Source organism: Sceloporus undulatus, chromosome 3, assembly GCF_019175285.1.
Source record: "Sceloporus undulatus isolate JIND9_A2432 ecotype Alabama chromosome 3, SceUnd_v1.1, whole genome shotgun sequence".
Taxonomy (NCBI): domain Eukaryota; kingdom Metazoa; phylum Chordata; class Lepidosauria; order Squamata; family Phrynosomatidae; genus Sceloporus; species Sceloporus undulatus.
Window position 1 is genome coordinate 213,123,320 of NC_056524.1, and position 16,554 is coordinate 213,139,873.

Here is a 16,554-nt window from a genome sequence, read left to right on the forward strand (position 1 = left end):
GCACTCAGGTACAATGGTGCTGTCCTCACACAACTAAGAAAAAGCAGTCGTGTTCTAAGTGGAGGCTGCCCCATTTTCCTTGGCTACTCATGAAAAGCCAAAATATGGGGCGATAAAGGTGCACTTGAAAGCCCCAAATGCTTTTTGCATAGCTGGAGAGGAAGTGGCATCAAAGGAACATATTCTGGTCCCCTAATGATATATGTATGCTGTCAAGAATTGCTGTGGCAGCCTACTTACTGGATGTCAGCCATAATCTACAACCAAAATATGCACTGCAGTGGCAGGCATAGTCCAAAAATTCAGACATACCAATACTTGCAGCTTGACATATGTAAGTACTGGTACTGGAAAGGAAACTTCAAAAAATCCTAATTAGTTTATTTGTGTAATTGTAACTAATTTAGGACCTTACAAATGGAAGTTTAAAAACTGCACATTATCAGTGGGAGGAAAAATACATTTTACATTTCTGAAGTTTCTAAAATAAATAGAAATTGGAAGAGATTTAAATGGTGAAACCAGAATGTGAAATTGGTGGCAGGTTTTAATGCCCCTACAAATCATGTTACATTCAAATTGATTTGGCTCCCATCTTGTTTCCTGTTGCATTTGTCAATAGATCTTGGTGGAGTCAAAAGCTCTTGGTACTAGCAGGGAGATTAAGCCCTCCTGCCATTCAGGTTCATTCCACTTACCTATCACCTCTTAACCTGCAGCAATGACAGATTTAACAGATTAGCACAGTTTCGACACAGCCAGGTAAAAGGAGCAGAAAATTACTTTCATACTGCTATTTCCCCTTGCCCCCCCCCCTAATTAAAGTGTAACCATCAACTGTATGATAGATATAATCTAACCGTTTGATACCTGGGAGAACCCAAAAGTACTCCTCCAGCGAGCAACACTCCTCTTAAGGTCCACTTTTCCTGACTTGCATCCACCATACAACAAAACCCATTGTCCTAGAAAACTGCTGCCAGATGCGCTCTGGTTAGACCCAAGGACTACCTCTCTAGAAAACCCTCTTGGAAGAAATATAATCCATACCTTTCAAGCAACAGGCACCTGTTTGAGGCTGCTGAGGTTGCCCTGGAAACAAGAACACAGGTAGAGCTAAGGCCTCCAAGCTTACATGAGATATTGTGTGGTCTCTCAGCAACAGTTTTCTTGCAAGGTAATTGGATGGGGATTCAGGATCCTGAGAATCTCAGCTCTCGCTTTTTAAACAAAGGTATTCCAAGCCTTCAAGGCTGCCTGTATACTTTAAAGCCTCAGTATGTGGAGGAAGTATGTGAGAAATGTTTCCAATGGTCAGGACTTACAGCTTTAGTGTGTTCTTTTTATTTCTTTTCCCCTCCTGACCAGCAGAAGCAGGGGGAAATATATGCAAGCAACCTGCAAATATGTTTGACTGACATAATCTCTGTTGATCTGAGATTGCAGCTTTTCTTGATCAGAATTCAATTTGCTTTGGTGCAGAAGCTGGGTTTCCCTTGCCATTGTTGGCCCACAGCAAGTAGACAGGGAATGAAAAAATTTTCTCTGGAAGAAGCTAGATCCAAAGTATCACAGCTGCTGGTGAAACATCAGGAATAAACTCTTAGAGCACAGTCTTATAGCCTGAAAAAACCACAAACTATCCTTGAGTAATTTGCAAGCTTTTCTGCCTTGGGTCCATCAAAATAACCCACTAACAAACAGGGATTCGGAGACAGAGAAAGAAGCAACATTGTCTGCTTAGTTTATTTTAAATACCTAGATGTTAAAAATCCACCTCACTCACTTTGATTTTGTGGCAAAGACCTGGTCTCATTTGTGCCCTAGATGGGCAAAGTCTAAAGTGCCTACTCTGGAAACCTGTGCTTCAGATTTTGTGACAGGCAGTGCCTGATTTATCATACCCCACTCCCCACTGAGGAGCAGGGACAAGGCTACTTTATGGTGGGCCTGGTGTTTATGTTGCATTTTTGAAGAGAAATGCTACAATAAATGGAGACACATGCTATCCATTCCCCTCCCTCTCTGCTGCCCTTCTAAAAGGCGAGTGAAAGTAAGTATGATGGGCATGGATATGATTATCCTAGAATTGGCAATTGTTGAATTAAAGAACTAATACCATCCTTAAATATTCAGACCTTTTGTTTCAGCAAACAAATGGCAGTTACACAGAAAATGATTCTACAGTGTAGAACTACAGCATTGGCTGCAGGAACACAGGAGGAATCCAGAGAAACCAAATTTGGTCTCTGTTGTTGCATGCACATCATGGAAATTGCAAGACTTTAAGCTCAGGCCAGAGAGCTAGGCCTAATCTCAAGTCCTAGCCTGAACAACTATAATGTGAAAACAATTAGCCAAGGATCTTCCAGTCTCCATAGAACCAAATACATACTCAGCAAGTAAGACCCACTGTGGTACAAGTGAGCACAGAACAAGTATGTGTATTCCTGGTAATGCTTGTGGCTTAACCAACCTAGAATATGTCCAGTTTCCTTTTAAGCAGGTCTTGGCAGATGATCACATTGGTGCCCCCAGGCTAAGCTGTTCTTATGTACCTCATTACCTTGTGATCATCAGGTTGTTAGAAGCAGCTACTCATACAATCTCTTTCCTTCTTCAAAATTACATTGTCTTCCCTTTCCTGCCCCTTTCCCTGGCTGCTGCCTCTGTCTTCATACAGTTTGCAACTGAGCCCCATAAATGGAAAATGAGGTGGCAATGAGCAGGGGAGCAAGAAGAGAAGCAAGAGTGGCTACCCAGCAAGGGGGGGGGGGGAGAGCTGCCTAACAAAAGAAAGCAGGCACATCGCAGACTCCAACACCAAGTAAAATGAGAAGACATGAAATGACAGGATCCTGAGGCTCAGCTAGGCATGGCCCCTCAGGACAACACAAACAGGTATGGCTAGACTGATAAGAATCCATACTGGGTTCAAGCAATGGCCCCAGATAAAGTCTGTGCTGGATATAAATACATCTGTTCTGCTGGATTTGCCAGCAAAAGTCTTCTATCTACACTGTGGTTTGGTCCATCCAGAAGAGCTACTGTTACTGAGCCAAAGGGTCAGCTGCCAAATGGAGTCTCCTACCCCACCACCCTCCCAGCAACAGGGGCAAGAGGAGAAGGTCCCAAGGCCTTTGTCAGTCCAGGCCTGATCTAGTGGTCTCTGGCTCTGGCCTGTCCCTTGCCAGAAACTACAGGCATTGGGAACAGCCACATTTGCTGGGTTTTTCCACCTCCTCCACAAAGGAAGAGCCATCGCTGCACTCAAAGGTGTACTTCCTGCGCTTGAGACGCAGTCCTGTGCAGCAACCTGGTCCTGGGCAGGATCCTCGGCACTCCACCCAGGAGACAGGCCGTGTGGTCTGGCAGATGGCATAGCCACGCTGGACCTGGTGGAAGTCACGCACAGCCTCACCTCGACATTCCGACTCTAGTGGAAACAGAGAGAAACAAAAGAGGAAGGTCAGGATAGGATAACAATAGAGAAAGCCACACCAAAGGGCAAGGTAGAGCACTAAGCTGGAGAGATCAAAGTGAAGGCTACCTCAAAAAATTAGGCATTCCAATACATTTAAGTATGTCGTGACAGAAAACTTGCCCTTTGGGATTTTTAAATGATAGTTAGAGACTGCCAAACAGGGAAAGACAGGACAGGTTGCTTACCTGTAACGGTATTTCTTCAAGTACCTTCAAGTATTCTGCGAATACATACAAATGGGTTGTACTGCGCCTGCGCAGTGCTGCTCGCAAAACTTCTAGAATGACTGGGCAAAGTTAACTTTGCAACTTTTTGGCGGTAGCTCCGGCCATCCCTTATTGTGTTCCCGCTCTTTCCCCAGTTCCGAAATTTACACTGCATAAGCGACATGAGAATGAGCCAATGTAGAGCAGGACACCGAAGGGAGGACGGGCGGGATTTGTATGTATTTGCAGATGACCACTTGAAGAAATACCGTGACAGGTAAGCAACCTGTCCTTCTTCTTCGTGGTCTCTGTGAATCATACAAATAGGTTAGACTGACAAGGAGCAAACTCCCTCGAAGTGTAGTGGAGTCTCCTTCCTTAGAGGTCTTCAAACAGAGGTTGGATGGCCATCTGTCGGGGATACTTTGACTGGGTTGGACTGGATGGCCCTTGTGGTCTCTTCCAACTCTACGATTCTATGATTCTAAGCTTAGGTCAGTGACAGAGGGAGTGTCATGACACCAAAGGAAGGTTCAAATAAAACTGTGTTTATTAACCACAATAAAATCATTGAACCAAAACTGTGTCAGTGGAATTTAGTACTTCAAAATAGTACTTTGACCTGTTCAGTTATAAGGCACATAAACAACACATTAGGTCATGCAAGACCTATGTAAACCATGCCAATCCTGGGAAAAAAGGCATTCATTTAAACAACATGTAAACAAATGGAAATGCAGTGCAAATCAATGTAAACCTGAAACCAACACTGCCCTCCCAAAAGCTATGTCCTGTTTGGCCCTGGTGTCCAGCCTATAGTGTTTGATAAAAATCAAGGGCTGGGACCAAACTGCAGCTTTGCAGACATCCTCCAAGGGGACCCCAGTCAGAAAAGCGGAGGATGTCACTACCGCCCTAGTTACATGGGACCGAACCCAGGCCAGGAGAGGTCTGCCCAAGAGTTCATAGCAGAGGTGGATGGTACCAGCCACCCATTTGGAAAACCTCTGCGCAGCCACAGGCAGTCTCTTTTTCAGTTCCAAATAATAAAATAATAAAAAAAATATTATTTATATACCGCCCTGTGGCAAACAAATCCGATTCCAATAGCATTGGAAAAGTCTCTTGGAACGGCTCGAACCTGCAGTTCTGTCCAAATAGAAGGACAAAGCTCTCCAAACGTCCAAGGTGTGTAAGTGGTGTTCGGTGTCGGTGGTCAAGTTTGAGGCCAGGGTCAGTAAAACAATGTCCTGACACATGTGGAAACATGACACCACCTTAGGCAGAAGGGTAATGTCAGTACAGAGGACAACCTTATCCTTATGGAACCTAAGGAAAGGCTGATCCCTCCGCAAGGCACAGAGTTCACCCGCACGGCGAGCAGAAGTAATGGCCACCAGGAAGGCTGTCTTCCAAGTCAACAGCCACATGTCATCTGTGACCATAGGTTCAAAGGGCTTGGATTGCAAAGAAGACAGCACAGTGCCCAAACTCCAAGCAGGTGTCGGTACCGAGACCGGAAGATGGAGGTTGTTGCAATCCTTCAGGAAATTCTTCACCAGAGGGTCCCTGAAAAAAGAAGGTTTGCCATCAAACTGGAAATGGGAACAGATGGCAGAAAGGTAGCACTTAATGGAAGTGAGGCACAACCCCGAATCCAAAAGTATCATCAGGACCTCCAGCACAACCAGCGTCGACACTCGGTATGGAGAGAGGTCTCTCCTTGAGAGGAAAGCCACAAACTCCTTCCATTTGGAAGCATAGGACTTCTTGGTGGCCGGTTCCTGGGCAGCCAAAATCACCGTCTGTATCAAGGGATGTAGCGGGTCTAGGGCTGGAGCCTCCATGCCACCCTCAGTAGGTTCTCAATGTCTGGATGTCAGACCCAGCCATCCTGGAGAGTGAGGAGATCTGGACGGAACTCGAGACAGAGAAAGTCCCTCCGGTAGAGGTGGAGCAGGGATGGAAACCACGGTTGTCTTAGCCACCAAAGGGTGATCAGGATGGCATCCAAGCAGTCCCTTGTCATCTTGGCCACAACTCTGGTGACCAACGGGAATGGAGGGAAGGCGTACAGCATCTCTCCTGACCAAGCGAAGGCGAATGCGTCTCGAGGGAATGCTTGTTGTGCGCTTGGGAGCAAAACTGGGGACAGTGGCTGTTGAGAGCGGTCACGAAGAGGTCAATCTGGGGGGTTCCCCACCGACTGAAGAGGTCGTCGACTGTCTTGGGATGGAGCCTCCACTTGTAGCAGACAGTGGAAGACCTTCTGACCTGGTCGGCCAAGTCATTCTCCTCTACTGGCAAGTGGATTACTTGGAGCCGAATCCCTTTCGGGATGCACCAGTCCCAGATGTGGAGCATGATGTCTGAGACCTGGTGCTCCCGTTTGTGGAGGTAGTACATGACTGTGGTGTTGTCCGTCAGTAGAAGTACCTTGCTGGAGAGGTTCATCTTGAAGGCTCTCAAGGCCTTTTCCACACCAAGCATCTCAAGGGTGTTGATGTAGAGAGCCCATTCGTTTGGGGACCACTTGTCCTTGATGAAAAAGTTTGACATGTGGGTGCCCCAACCTTCCATGGAAGCATCTGTGGTCAGTGTGACCTGGGGCTGAGGAGGAGAAAAAGGCATGGTGACACAGACGTTCTGGGAGTCGAGCCACCAACAGGGCGAGCGGGAGACGGGTCTTGGGACCATGAGCCACTTGGTCGGAGGTTCCATCACATCGTCGAAGAGGAACCATGATTGGAGGGGTCAGAACTATAGCCTTGCCCATGGTGTCATGAAGGTCATGGAGGCCATATGTCCCAGAGCTATTTGGATGTTGCTGGCCCTCACTCGCCTGTAAGCGAGGCATGTTTTGACCGCAGTGCAGAGAGAGTGGAAATGGTCCTGAGGGAGATAGGCAACGCAGTCTTCGGAGTTGAGGACAGTGCCGATGAACTTGATCCGCCTGGTTGGGGTGAGATGGAACTTCTCCCAATTCACCATGAACCCCAGGGATGAGAGGAGTGACAAGGAGAACTCTATGTCTCTTTGTAATTCATCCACAGAGGGGGCCGCGCGGAGCCAGTCGTCCAAGTACAGTACAGGAAGACCCTGGAGCCTCATTCGTGAAGATAGGCCACGATCGGAGCCATGCACTTGGTGAAAACCCTCGGAGCCCTGGAGAGGCCGAAGGGAAGGATGTTGTAGAGGTACATGTCGGGGCCGACAGCAAAGGACAGGAACCTCCGGTGACTCTCCCAGATCCCCACGTGGAAGTACGCGTCCTACAGAGGCCCTGGTGTAATAAGGGCAGAATAGAAGCAAGCGTTACCATAAGGAATCGATGATAGACCAAGCAGGAGTTGAGAAGATAGGCTAGGATTGGCCTAATGCCCCCATTGGTCTTGGGGAACATAAAGTATATGGAGAAGAAGGATCTAGGGGCTTGTGAAAGATCAATGGGTGAGATTGCGCCCTTTGTCAAAAGAGTGTGTATTTCGTCGAGAAGAGTGTCTGAGGGAGAGCCGGAGGAGATGATGGAGCACGCAGCCAACCTCCAGGACCTCTTCTTGCTTTAGGTAGCTCTTCCTGTACCAAGTAGGGGGCTGGTGGCAGCCAGAAGAAGAAGAGGACTGGGATGGGTAACGCTGCCTCTGGTGCTCCTGCTGTTAGTATGGATGGTCCTGTTGAAAAGACCTCTGGCCCTGTCCATACCACTGGCACTGACCTCCAAACCGCCTGCGGGAAGAAGACTGTGCAGGCGTGGACATACCATGCTTCTTAGCCGCGGTTTTCATTCTGTATTTGAAATTGAGGCGCTCATCCTTCTCCCGGTTGAATAGGCCAGCCTCATCGAAGGGCATGTCTTCAATAGTAGCCTTCGCGTTCGGGTTCAGGTCTGATGAGCAAAGCCATGTGTGTCTTCTCAAGGCTATGGCCGCTGCCATGGATTTGGCTGAACAATCTGTAGAATGGCAGGCAGATGTAATCAGCCAACTAACGATGGAGTGGGCCTCATCCCGGATCTCGGTCAAGATGTCCTGGGTCTCATCTGGGACGTCCGGGATGAGAGGAGAAATCCTCTCCATCAGGCACTATATTTAGGCCCCCATACAGGTGTTGTAGTCCCAGGAAGCGTAACCCTTCTTTGCCAGACCATCAATTTTTTTGGCTTCCCGATCTGCCGGCGAGGTAGAAGTCTTTGGGATGAAGGACTGTTGAGAGCCTTCAACAATGGCCGAATTTTGTCTGGGGTGAGCAAACAGCCTAGAAGACTGAGACGGGGTGATCCTGTACAAGGACTCAATCTTCTTGGTTGTGGGCACGACAGAAGCCGGTGCATCCAAAAAGCGCTTGGCAATTCTCTCTAGGGATGGCAGCAACGGGATGGACGCTGGCATAGGGACCTTCCCACGGACCCATCCCTCAATGGGGTCAGCAGCATCATCCTCAGTGTGGGTGATCTGAAGATCAAGAGCGTTCCCTTTCTTGATGATGTGCTCCACCACATCCTCAGTTGGCGAGGAGGCACCTGGCTAAAATAATTCCTGAGGAGATTGGTGGCCCGTCTCAGAAGAACTGGAGTCCACATGAGACACACAAGGGAAGTGCTGCTGGGACGCGTCATGATCCGAGTCCGAGGCGTCACCCGTATTGGAAGGCAGCGTCTGGGTGGCAGCGACCGCAGCAGAATGAGATGTTGGTACTGACGCCGTCACGGGGACTGAAACCAATGGTGTCAGGGCAGATTTCATCACAGCCGCCGGTTTGGGCCTCAAGGAGACGGTGGATGTTTGTCCCAAGCGACGATGGACAGAATCGTGGCTGATGGCAATGTAGCAGCTGTCAGCCTCGCTGTCATAAAACAGGTCTGAGTCCTAGTGTTCCAGATGGTGAGGAGGCTGGTGAATCTCCGCCTGGTGGACTACGACCCAAGGGAATGGTGTAGGGGACCAACGGCACTCAGAAGAGCCTCTGTGAGGCGACAAGACTGGCAGGATTTCTATCTTGTCGTCTGAGACCGGGTGGAAAGCCAACGTCGCCAGCGAAGAAAATACTGAAGCCAGTGTATGACGGGCGTGACGAGGCTCGGAGCTGACCGGTACAGATGGGTCCTGTCTTGATTCAGAGGAGGTGGTATGCTCCTCAGAGGCCGACTGGGAGCCCTCCGGAGTCTTAGTGTGCGCCTTCTTGGCATGGGAAGAGCCACGAGGAGAACCATCTCCCAAATCCAAAGACCTCTTCTTGGAGGATTTGGGGCTCGAATCCTTTAGGGAGCTCGTATCCTTTGCATGGGCCGAAACCTTCTTGGAGCCCGAGTCCTTGTGTTTAGTCTTGTCCTTCTTAGAGGACTTCTCAAGTGCTCCTTTGGACCCAGCATCCCCTCTCGGGACAGCAGCACTTGGCTCAGTGGAAGAGCTCTGGACCACAGAGGCCAACGCTGCAGGTACCGACTCCGATGCAGCCGGTGCAGAAACAGAGCAGGAGGCAGGAGAGCCTGTTGATACAGGGCAGCCTTAAGGTGGGAGTCTCGATTTTTCCCCGCCTGCGAAGTCAAGAGACTTGCAGAGAGTGCAGGTCTTGGTGTTGTGGGCCTCCCCAAGGCAGAGAAGACAAGAAGAGTATGGGCCCTGGCCGGGAATCTTACCCCCACAGATGTCGCACTTCTTAAAAGGAGCTGGAGATATCGTAGCCAAATCACAATCCAAATCGTAGTTGTTCAAGCATGCAGAGAATGGTCAACACAACATGAGGGGGGCAGATTGAGAATGGTCAAACAGTCCGTGGTCAAGGATTTCCAGTGAGAGAAGCAGTAGTCACAGAAGCAAAGTTCCTAAAGCAGCTAATGTGGCGGAAAGAAGGAACTGGGGAAAGAGTGGGAACACAGGGGACTTATAAGGGATGGGTGGAGCTATCGCCAAAAAGTTGCAAAGTTAATTTTGCCCAGTGATTCTAGAAGTTTTCTGAGCAGCACTGCGCAGGCGCAGTACAACCCATTTGTATGATTCGCAGAGACCATGAAGAAGAAATGTATTTTCTTTCCAAAGCCCTAATAGGTAATGTGTGGAAGTTGCTTTCTTCCAAGGGAAGGAGAGGGTAGAACAGCAGTTGGCAGTAGAGAACCACTCCAGACCAAACTAAGGCTGGTAAGTAGCTAGAAGATTTAACTTTGTGGTAACTGTTAATGTGGTGGCCACACTGACTAGAAAAAGAGAATGTACAACTATCTTTGACTGAGTGTATTTCACATTTCTTACTCTGTAGGAACAATGAAGCATCAGGAAGTTCTTCTTATACAGCAAGGAAGGAAGTGGGTAGTTGCTGAAAAACCTAACAGTGTCCCCCACAGCTAAATGCCGAGGCTAATAGCTTAGGCAAGGGCTTAGGTTTCTGTGCAGAAGGAGTGTTCCCTTAGCAAAGGGTGCATGAAAGACTATGTTTCATGTGTTGGAATAGAAATGGTTCTGACCTTGGTCACAGAGGTCACCATCAAATCCCCCGTTGCATTCACAGTAGGCCTCTCCTGTGTCTGAGATCTGACACTGGCCATGAACGCACTGCAAATTCTTGCAAGGGTTGTGTAGTTCCCCTTGCTGGTTGCACAAGGCCCCCTTGTAGTCATCCTGGCACTGGCAGCTATAGGAGAGCACATCCAAGGGCACACAGATTCCATGCACACACCTGCAAGTCAAGCAAGACATAAAGTTGTGTGTAGGTAGATACAAAAAGTTGCCATTAGGCCAAAGCCTCACTGCGCTCACATGTTTTCACTGGTCTTGTTTCAGAGGGAGTTGGCAACTATCAGCTCTGCAACCATTCTATGTCATCCCTCCTCTAAAAGGAGACTGGCTGGTCTTCACAAATAACACCAGGGCAAAGCTATTTTATACCCCAGCAGATTGGCATGGATGCCTTAGGTGTGATGGTCAAGGAGAGTGATAAGCAATCTGTCTTCTCCAAAACTCATATACCATCCTCTGTGATAGGCTTCTGTAAAAGGGCTACTAGAAGATGCTTCATTGACTTCCTAATTTCCTTTAACCTCCAAAACATTAGCATGATTTATTGACACAAAAGTACAGATTTTTAAAAACAAGTTTGCTTTCACAGAGGCAGAGTTTTAATGTTTACTGTTTGTTCTAACTATAGTGGCTTCTTCATATGAGTCCTTATTCTTGAATAAAATACTCTCATCTACCAATCTCATAAAAAGACAACCCAGTTCAGGTTTCTTGATGCAGGGAGGCATCCCTATCCTGTCTTGTCCTATCTCATCACAGAGGAGTAAGCAGAAAAGGCAAAGCATTGCCAGTCTGAGCTCACATTCTCATCAAGAGAGAGTGTCAGCCAGTGATCATAGAACTGGAAGGGAGCACAAGGGCCATCTAGTTCATTCCTTGTTATGCAGAAACCCACTGCTGAAGTACCCCAAGAGGGGGGCATTCAATCTGTCTAAAAACTTCCACTGAAAGTTCAAATACCTCTACCACCTTCCAAAGTATGTTATCCAACTGCTGAACATCTCTTACTCTCAGCAAGTTCTACTTAGTGTTTAGTCATCCTTAGAAACACATTACATTGCTTTAGATCAAGTCAGATTAGTTGCCCACCTAGCCCAGCATTATCTACCCTACTTGCAACAATTCTCTATAATCTCAGCAGAGAGTGTTTACACCTTCTGCCACCTGATCCTTTTAAATTGGGGCTCAGATTTTCTGGATGCACAGCAAATGCTTTATCACTTTGTCATCTTTTCTCTCAACCCTTGCTATGTCCTCCCCTCCATCCCACAGATGACATGGCAGTGAGAGATACAGCCTAAAAAAGGCTAAAGGAAGGGGGAGAACTTTGGCTGGCACTTGGTATACTCACTTGTGCCCCTGGCAGGGGTTGCTAATAGGCTGGTCACAATGGGGTCCCACCCAGCCTGGATCACAGTGGCAAATAGGACCATGAGGAGTGTTGGGTTGGCAAATGCCATGCAGACAGTATAGCTTGCGGCAAGGTTCACAGCCAGGCACCACACCTGGCTTCATCTGAGTCTTGGTGAAGTCCTGCAGCTCATTGTTGATGTAGAGGTTGCGGATACAGCCATGAAAGCTGGAACCATTTAGTATCTGCCAGAGGCGGAAGGCAGCAGAGTTCACATCCACAGGCATCCCTGGTGGAAGAGAGCCACAGCAACAAAGGTGAGGAGGAGAAACAAGAGCAAAGGGGAAAGAGGGAGGGAAGGAGCTCTGAGTCCTCAGCCTAGAACTACTGGGGAAATGACAGAGCCAGGAAAGGTCATTTGGGAAAGAGGGAACATTTAGCCTGCACACTTCCTTCTACCTGTCTCTAGGCTTCTTTCTCACCTTGTTCCTGACTCTAAATGCAAGGGGGAGGGCATCCTGAAGAAGATAAAAGGAAGTCTGTGCAGTGTTTGCAGCAGGGACGGATAGTCTGGCCCAAGGCTGACATTGTATCTTAGAGCCAATCATGATGTGCCCAGAAGCCTGACACAAAACCTCTTTTACAAAATTTCAGGGCTACTTTTGTCTCCTCTCCCAAAGACACTTAAACTGTTGTAAAATGCCACATTATTGCTGCCCCCTTTCCTGACCCTCAAACAAAATCCTAAAATCAAATTGAAAATGATGCCACTTTACTTCTGGGTTTGGTACAATGTGATCTGCTGGGGGTACAGTCTCTAAAAAAATGACCCTGCCCTCAGTAGATTTCCCCACCCTGGGTCACAGTCATTATGAAACTCATTGTCTAACCTGGGACAAGTAACTCTCTCTCAGTCTAATAACCTAGTTCCCAGGGTTATTATGAAGATCATGTGGGGAGGAAAAGAACCATGTATACCACCACAGACTCACTGGAGGGAAGGCAGGATGCAAATGTTTAAAGTACAGATGAATAAAGGATACTTTATTTATTACTATTTAATAGTACTATCCAGTGAAGATGGTGCACTCTCTTGGGAAAACAGAAAATGGACCAAGATAAGAGTTAAGAATGCAAGGGTGGCACTGTCAAACAGAGCAGCCTCCCCTCCCACTTCAGTGGGAACATCCTTCCCCTCCCCTGGTTGCAGTTATACCTCCAACATAGAGTGGAGCTTCGGAGTTTAGTGTGTGGGCCTTGCCAAAGCTATCCATAGTCATGGGGTCACCTCCATCAATGGAAAGATTCACCATCCGCTCAAAGGTCACCAGTTCCACTGTATGGAACAGTCCATCATTGATAGTCTCTGCACTAGGGAGAGAAGAGAGAGAGGTAATGGGAAAGGTTCCTAGTACTCATTAACCCACCCTCATTCCAGCTTGGTTTGACATGACATCTGCAAGCATCCTTCCCCATCTAACATACAAGTTCATCACTCACAATAATTCCTGCCTTTTGTTCTCCATAGAAATTCATTTTCAACTTCTGTATTAAGCCTTAGCAAACATTGCTGGGCCACCATCCAAGGTTCAAGTCCTCTAGCCTCCTGATTCATGGATAGGTTGCCATGTCCTCAAGACACATTTGCTTAAAGACTAAGGATTGCACTGAGGTTGGGGAAGAAATCAAGGGCAGAAAGCTACCTGTAAATAGCAGAGCTAGGATAAGTGCCGGGGTCATAGCTGACACGCACATGCCCTTGGTACAACTCAACCGCCATATGGTCAGTGTCCCCATTATACAAGAGGATTCCATTATCTTCAGCTGTGGACACCTGCAAAGAACCAAGGAGCAACAAAGAAGGGGCAGAGAAGTTAATTTTATGATGCAACCCATCTTCACAAATGGCACCGAGTAGGAAGAGTACACACACCATTTGGCATGGTGCAGAGGATGGCCGCTCCTACCTGCAAGGTGATGTTGGCACTGGGCCAGTTTTGCAGATCAGTGAACTGGAGGTATGTGTCCCTGTCCACAAAATTGACACTCAGCAGCTTCTCACATTTGGGCCCTCCAAAGCCAGGGAGGCACTGGCATAAGGCACGACTGGCAAGCTCGACACAGTTGGCACCATTCTGGCATTCTGCCCTCTCACAGGGAGTGGGCTGGAGGGATCGATGGGGTGGTATCTCACAGAGTTGACCACTGTCATGAAATGAGCACAGAACAAGGCACAGGCTGGGGGCAGAGGAATGCACTTTCATAGGTATCACCACAGTGTTTCACTGAGATCAGAGCTGGACCTTATTGCAGCTTCTGCCTCTTCCAAGCAGTGCACTCTGCACCTCCCACCTCATATTGTTGTCTGATTTCCCCCTGCTTCAGAGGCTGAGTAAAAGACTATTAGAATCATACAGGTGTGCATGTGGCCTAGTTTTTCCCTCTTCCTTTGGTACAAAGTGAAGCACACCAGCTCACTCCACAGGGACACTCAAGAGAACAAGGGATATATGAAAACATTATGACATACAAACCATAATCTAGCTCAAGCCTAAGGACCCATTTGAGTTTACATATTCAAAGATGTAGCTATGTTAGTCTGTATGAGTATACTAAAGAATCTTGTACCACCTTTGAGACTATCCAAAAGGAAAAAGTTTGTAGCATACGCTTCTGTAGGCTCAGTCTACTTTATCAGATGCATTGATGAAGCAGACTGAGCCTACAAAAGCTTATGCTACAAATGTCTTTTTCTCAGTTACTCTCAAAAGTGCTACAAGATCCCTTTACATCCAGATTTACACAATTTGTTTATTTTGCTCTCTTGGCCTCTTCCCCAATATCAAAATGGCTGGATAGAGCTAGTTCACTTATCTTGGCACTGCCCTCTCACTGCACAAAGGGGGCTACTGCCAGGAAGGTCAGAACAACTTGGATGAAGGCACTATAGGATTCACTCAGTAACCACTAAGAAGGATTCACACCAAGCATTCCATTCCCTACATAGTATAATGCACAACAAATAGGAGGCACACTCTTTTCATCTCACAAAACATGGGCCAACCTCTCTTTTACAATTCTCTATAACAGCTCACTACTCCTTTGATTATAAGCCCTCCTCTAACCCCACCCGTAGAAGTAGGAGATCCTTTTCTAGAGGGCAGCACCAGAAGCTGTGCTTTGTAGGAGGCAGGTGAGGTGTCACTGATGCACATTTTGGCCATGTCTCTATCTGAAACTCATACCTATAGCCACCAGTACAGAGACAGGAATACCCATTTGGCTCATCAAAGCATTTGGCATTGTTCTGGCACTGGTGATCCAAGCAGTCATCATAGTCCATGCTGCAGTTATCCCCCATGTAGCCAGGCATGCATTCACACCTGGAGGCAAAGGTATAAAAAAGGCACTCCCTGAGTTAGGACTCCAAAGCACAGCAAGGCACACATGCCAGGTAAAGTCCATGGCTATGTTACATGATTTTCCCATCTCCTTTACAAATCTTTACTTCCAAGCTCCCCTGCTGATCATGGGTTTAAACCTTTGAGTTGCTAAGCCACTCACTTGGGTCCATCAGAGGAGATCCTACATATGGCCCCATGCTGGCAAGGGCTGAGCTCTGGGGAACAGACATCCATTAGTTGCTCACAGTAAATTCCTGCAGCGAGGAGAGAAAGATAGAGAGAAGGCAGGCTCATGCCTAATGACCCCCATGCTCTGCTCTGCATCTGGTTGCACCAGATCTGCAAAGGGATGGAAGGAGAAAGGATAGCCCATACATACATATAACAAAATAAACTAATACAAACTCCCGTTGCCTACTACCCAGCTGTTTTGATATATTCTATAAGAGGATCAAATCTCACACTAGGAGTACAAGTATCCTGACCAATATTTGCAGCAGGGCAGCCATAACATTCACAGAAAAGGAAAATTCTATAGCAGACAGATAAGCAGAGTCATTTCCTCATTTTGTATAGACAATTCTATTCCTTAGGGTCATGCAGATCAGGCAGGGTTGGTGAAATCTGGACAGGGCTTCTGTCTTTTTTAGTGCTGTGTAGAAGAGGGCATTTCTGATTGCAGGACGAGCAAGACCTACTTCTACACAGCAATTAGAGGTACAGGAACCCTCTCAAGCTTTCAGTCTGACAAGCCTCTTACTGCAGCTTTGAAAACTTACTTTTTTGGACTACAATGTCCAGAATCCCCAGCCAGCAGTTTTTACGGAGTTTTAATAGATGAAGGGAATGCCGTAGATATAGTATATCTTGATTTCAGTAAGGCCTTTGATAAAGTTCCCCATGACATTCTTGCAAACATTGTAAAATGTGGGCTAGACAAGGTATCTGTTACATGGATTTGTAATTGGTTGACCGGCCAAACCCAAAGGGTGCTCAACAATGGCTCCTTTTCATCCTGGAGAGAAGTGACCAGTGGGGTCCCAGAGGGTCCTGTCCTGGGCCCAGTGCTATTCAACATCTTTATTAATGACTTGGATGACAGTATTGGGGGCATACGTATCAAATTTGCAAATGACACCAAATTAGGAGGAGTAGCTAATACCCCAGAAGACAGGATTAAAGTTCCAGATTATCTAAATAGGCTAGAAAGCTGGGCCAAAGCTAAAAAATTGAAATTCAACACGGAGAAATGTAAGGTACTGCACTTAAGGTGAAAAAATGAAATGCACAGATATAGGATGGGGGACACTTGGCTGAATGAGACTATGTATGAAAGGGATCTAGGAGTCCAAGTAGACCACAAGTTGAACATGATTCAACAGTGTGATGCGGCAGCTAAAAAGGCCAATGCAATTTTAGGCTGCATCAATAGTAGTATAGTGTCCAGATCAAGGAAAGTAATAGTGCCACTCTATTCTGCTTTGGCCAGGCCCCATCTCGAATATTGTGTCCGGTTCTGGGCCCCACAATTCAAAAAGGATGTTAAGAAACTGGAGCATGTCCAAAGCAGGACAACTAAAGTGGTGAAGGATCTGGAAAC

The 16,554-nt window shown here is 47.2% G+C and overlaps 2 protein-coding genes across 4 annotated transcripts in view; one reads left to right on the forward strand and one right to left on the reverse strand.

The window, feature by feature from the left end:
* The window catches only part of ZFYVE27 (zinc finger FYVE-type containing 27), a 668,411-nt gene that overhangs the window by 168,348 nt on the left and 483,509 nt on the right, over positions 1-16,554 (forward strand). The window lies entirely within an intron of this gene.
* Positions 530-16,554, reverse strand: part of SLIT1 (slit guidance ligand 1) — a 182,393-nt gene continuing 166,368 nt past the window's right edge. The window contains exons 30-37 of the mRNA XM_042458788.1: positions 15,115-15,208; positions 14,796-14,933; positions 13,518-13,755; positions 13,254-13,384; positions 12,767-12,921; positions 11,551-11,839; positions 10,148-10,359; positions 530-3,436 (exon numbers count right to left, since the gene is read on the reverse strand). Of these exons, the coding sequence (XP_042314722.1) occupies positions 3,198-3,436; positions 10,148-10,359; positions 11,551-11,839; positions 12,767-12,921; positions 13,254-13,384; positions 13,518-13,755; positions 14,796-14,933; positions 15,115-15,208 (1,496 nt within the window). The 3' untranslated portion in view covers positions 530-3,197. The remainder of the gene's footprint in view (positions 3,437-10,147; positions 10,360-11,550; positions 11,840-12,766; positions 12,922-13,253; positions 13,385-13,517; positions 13,756-14,795; positions 14,934-15,114; positions 15,209-16,554) is intronic.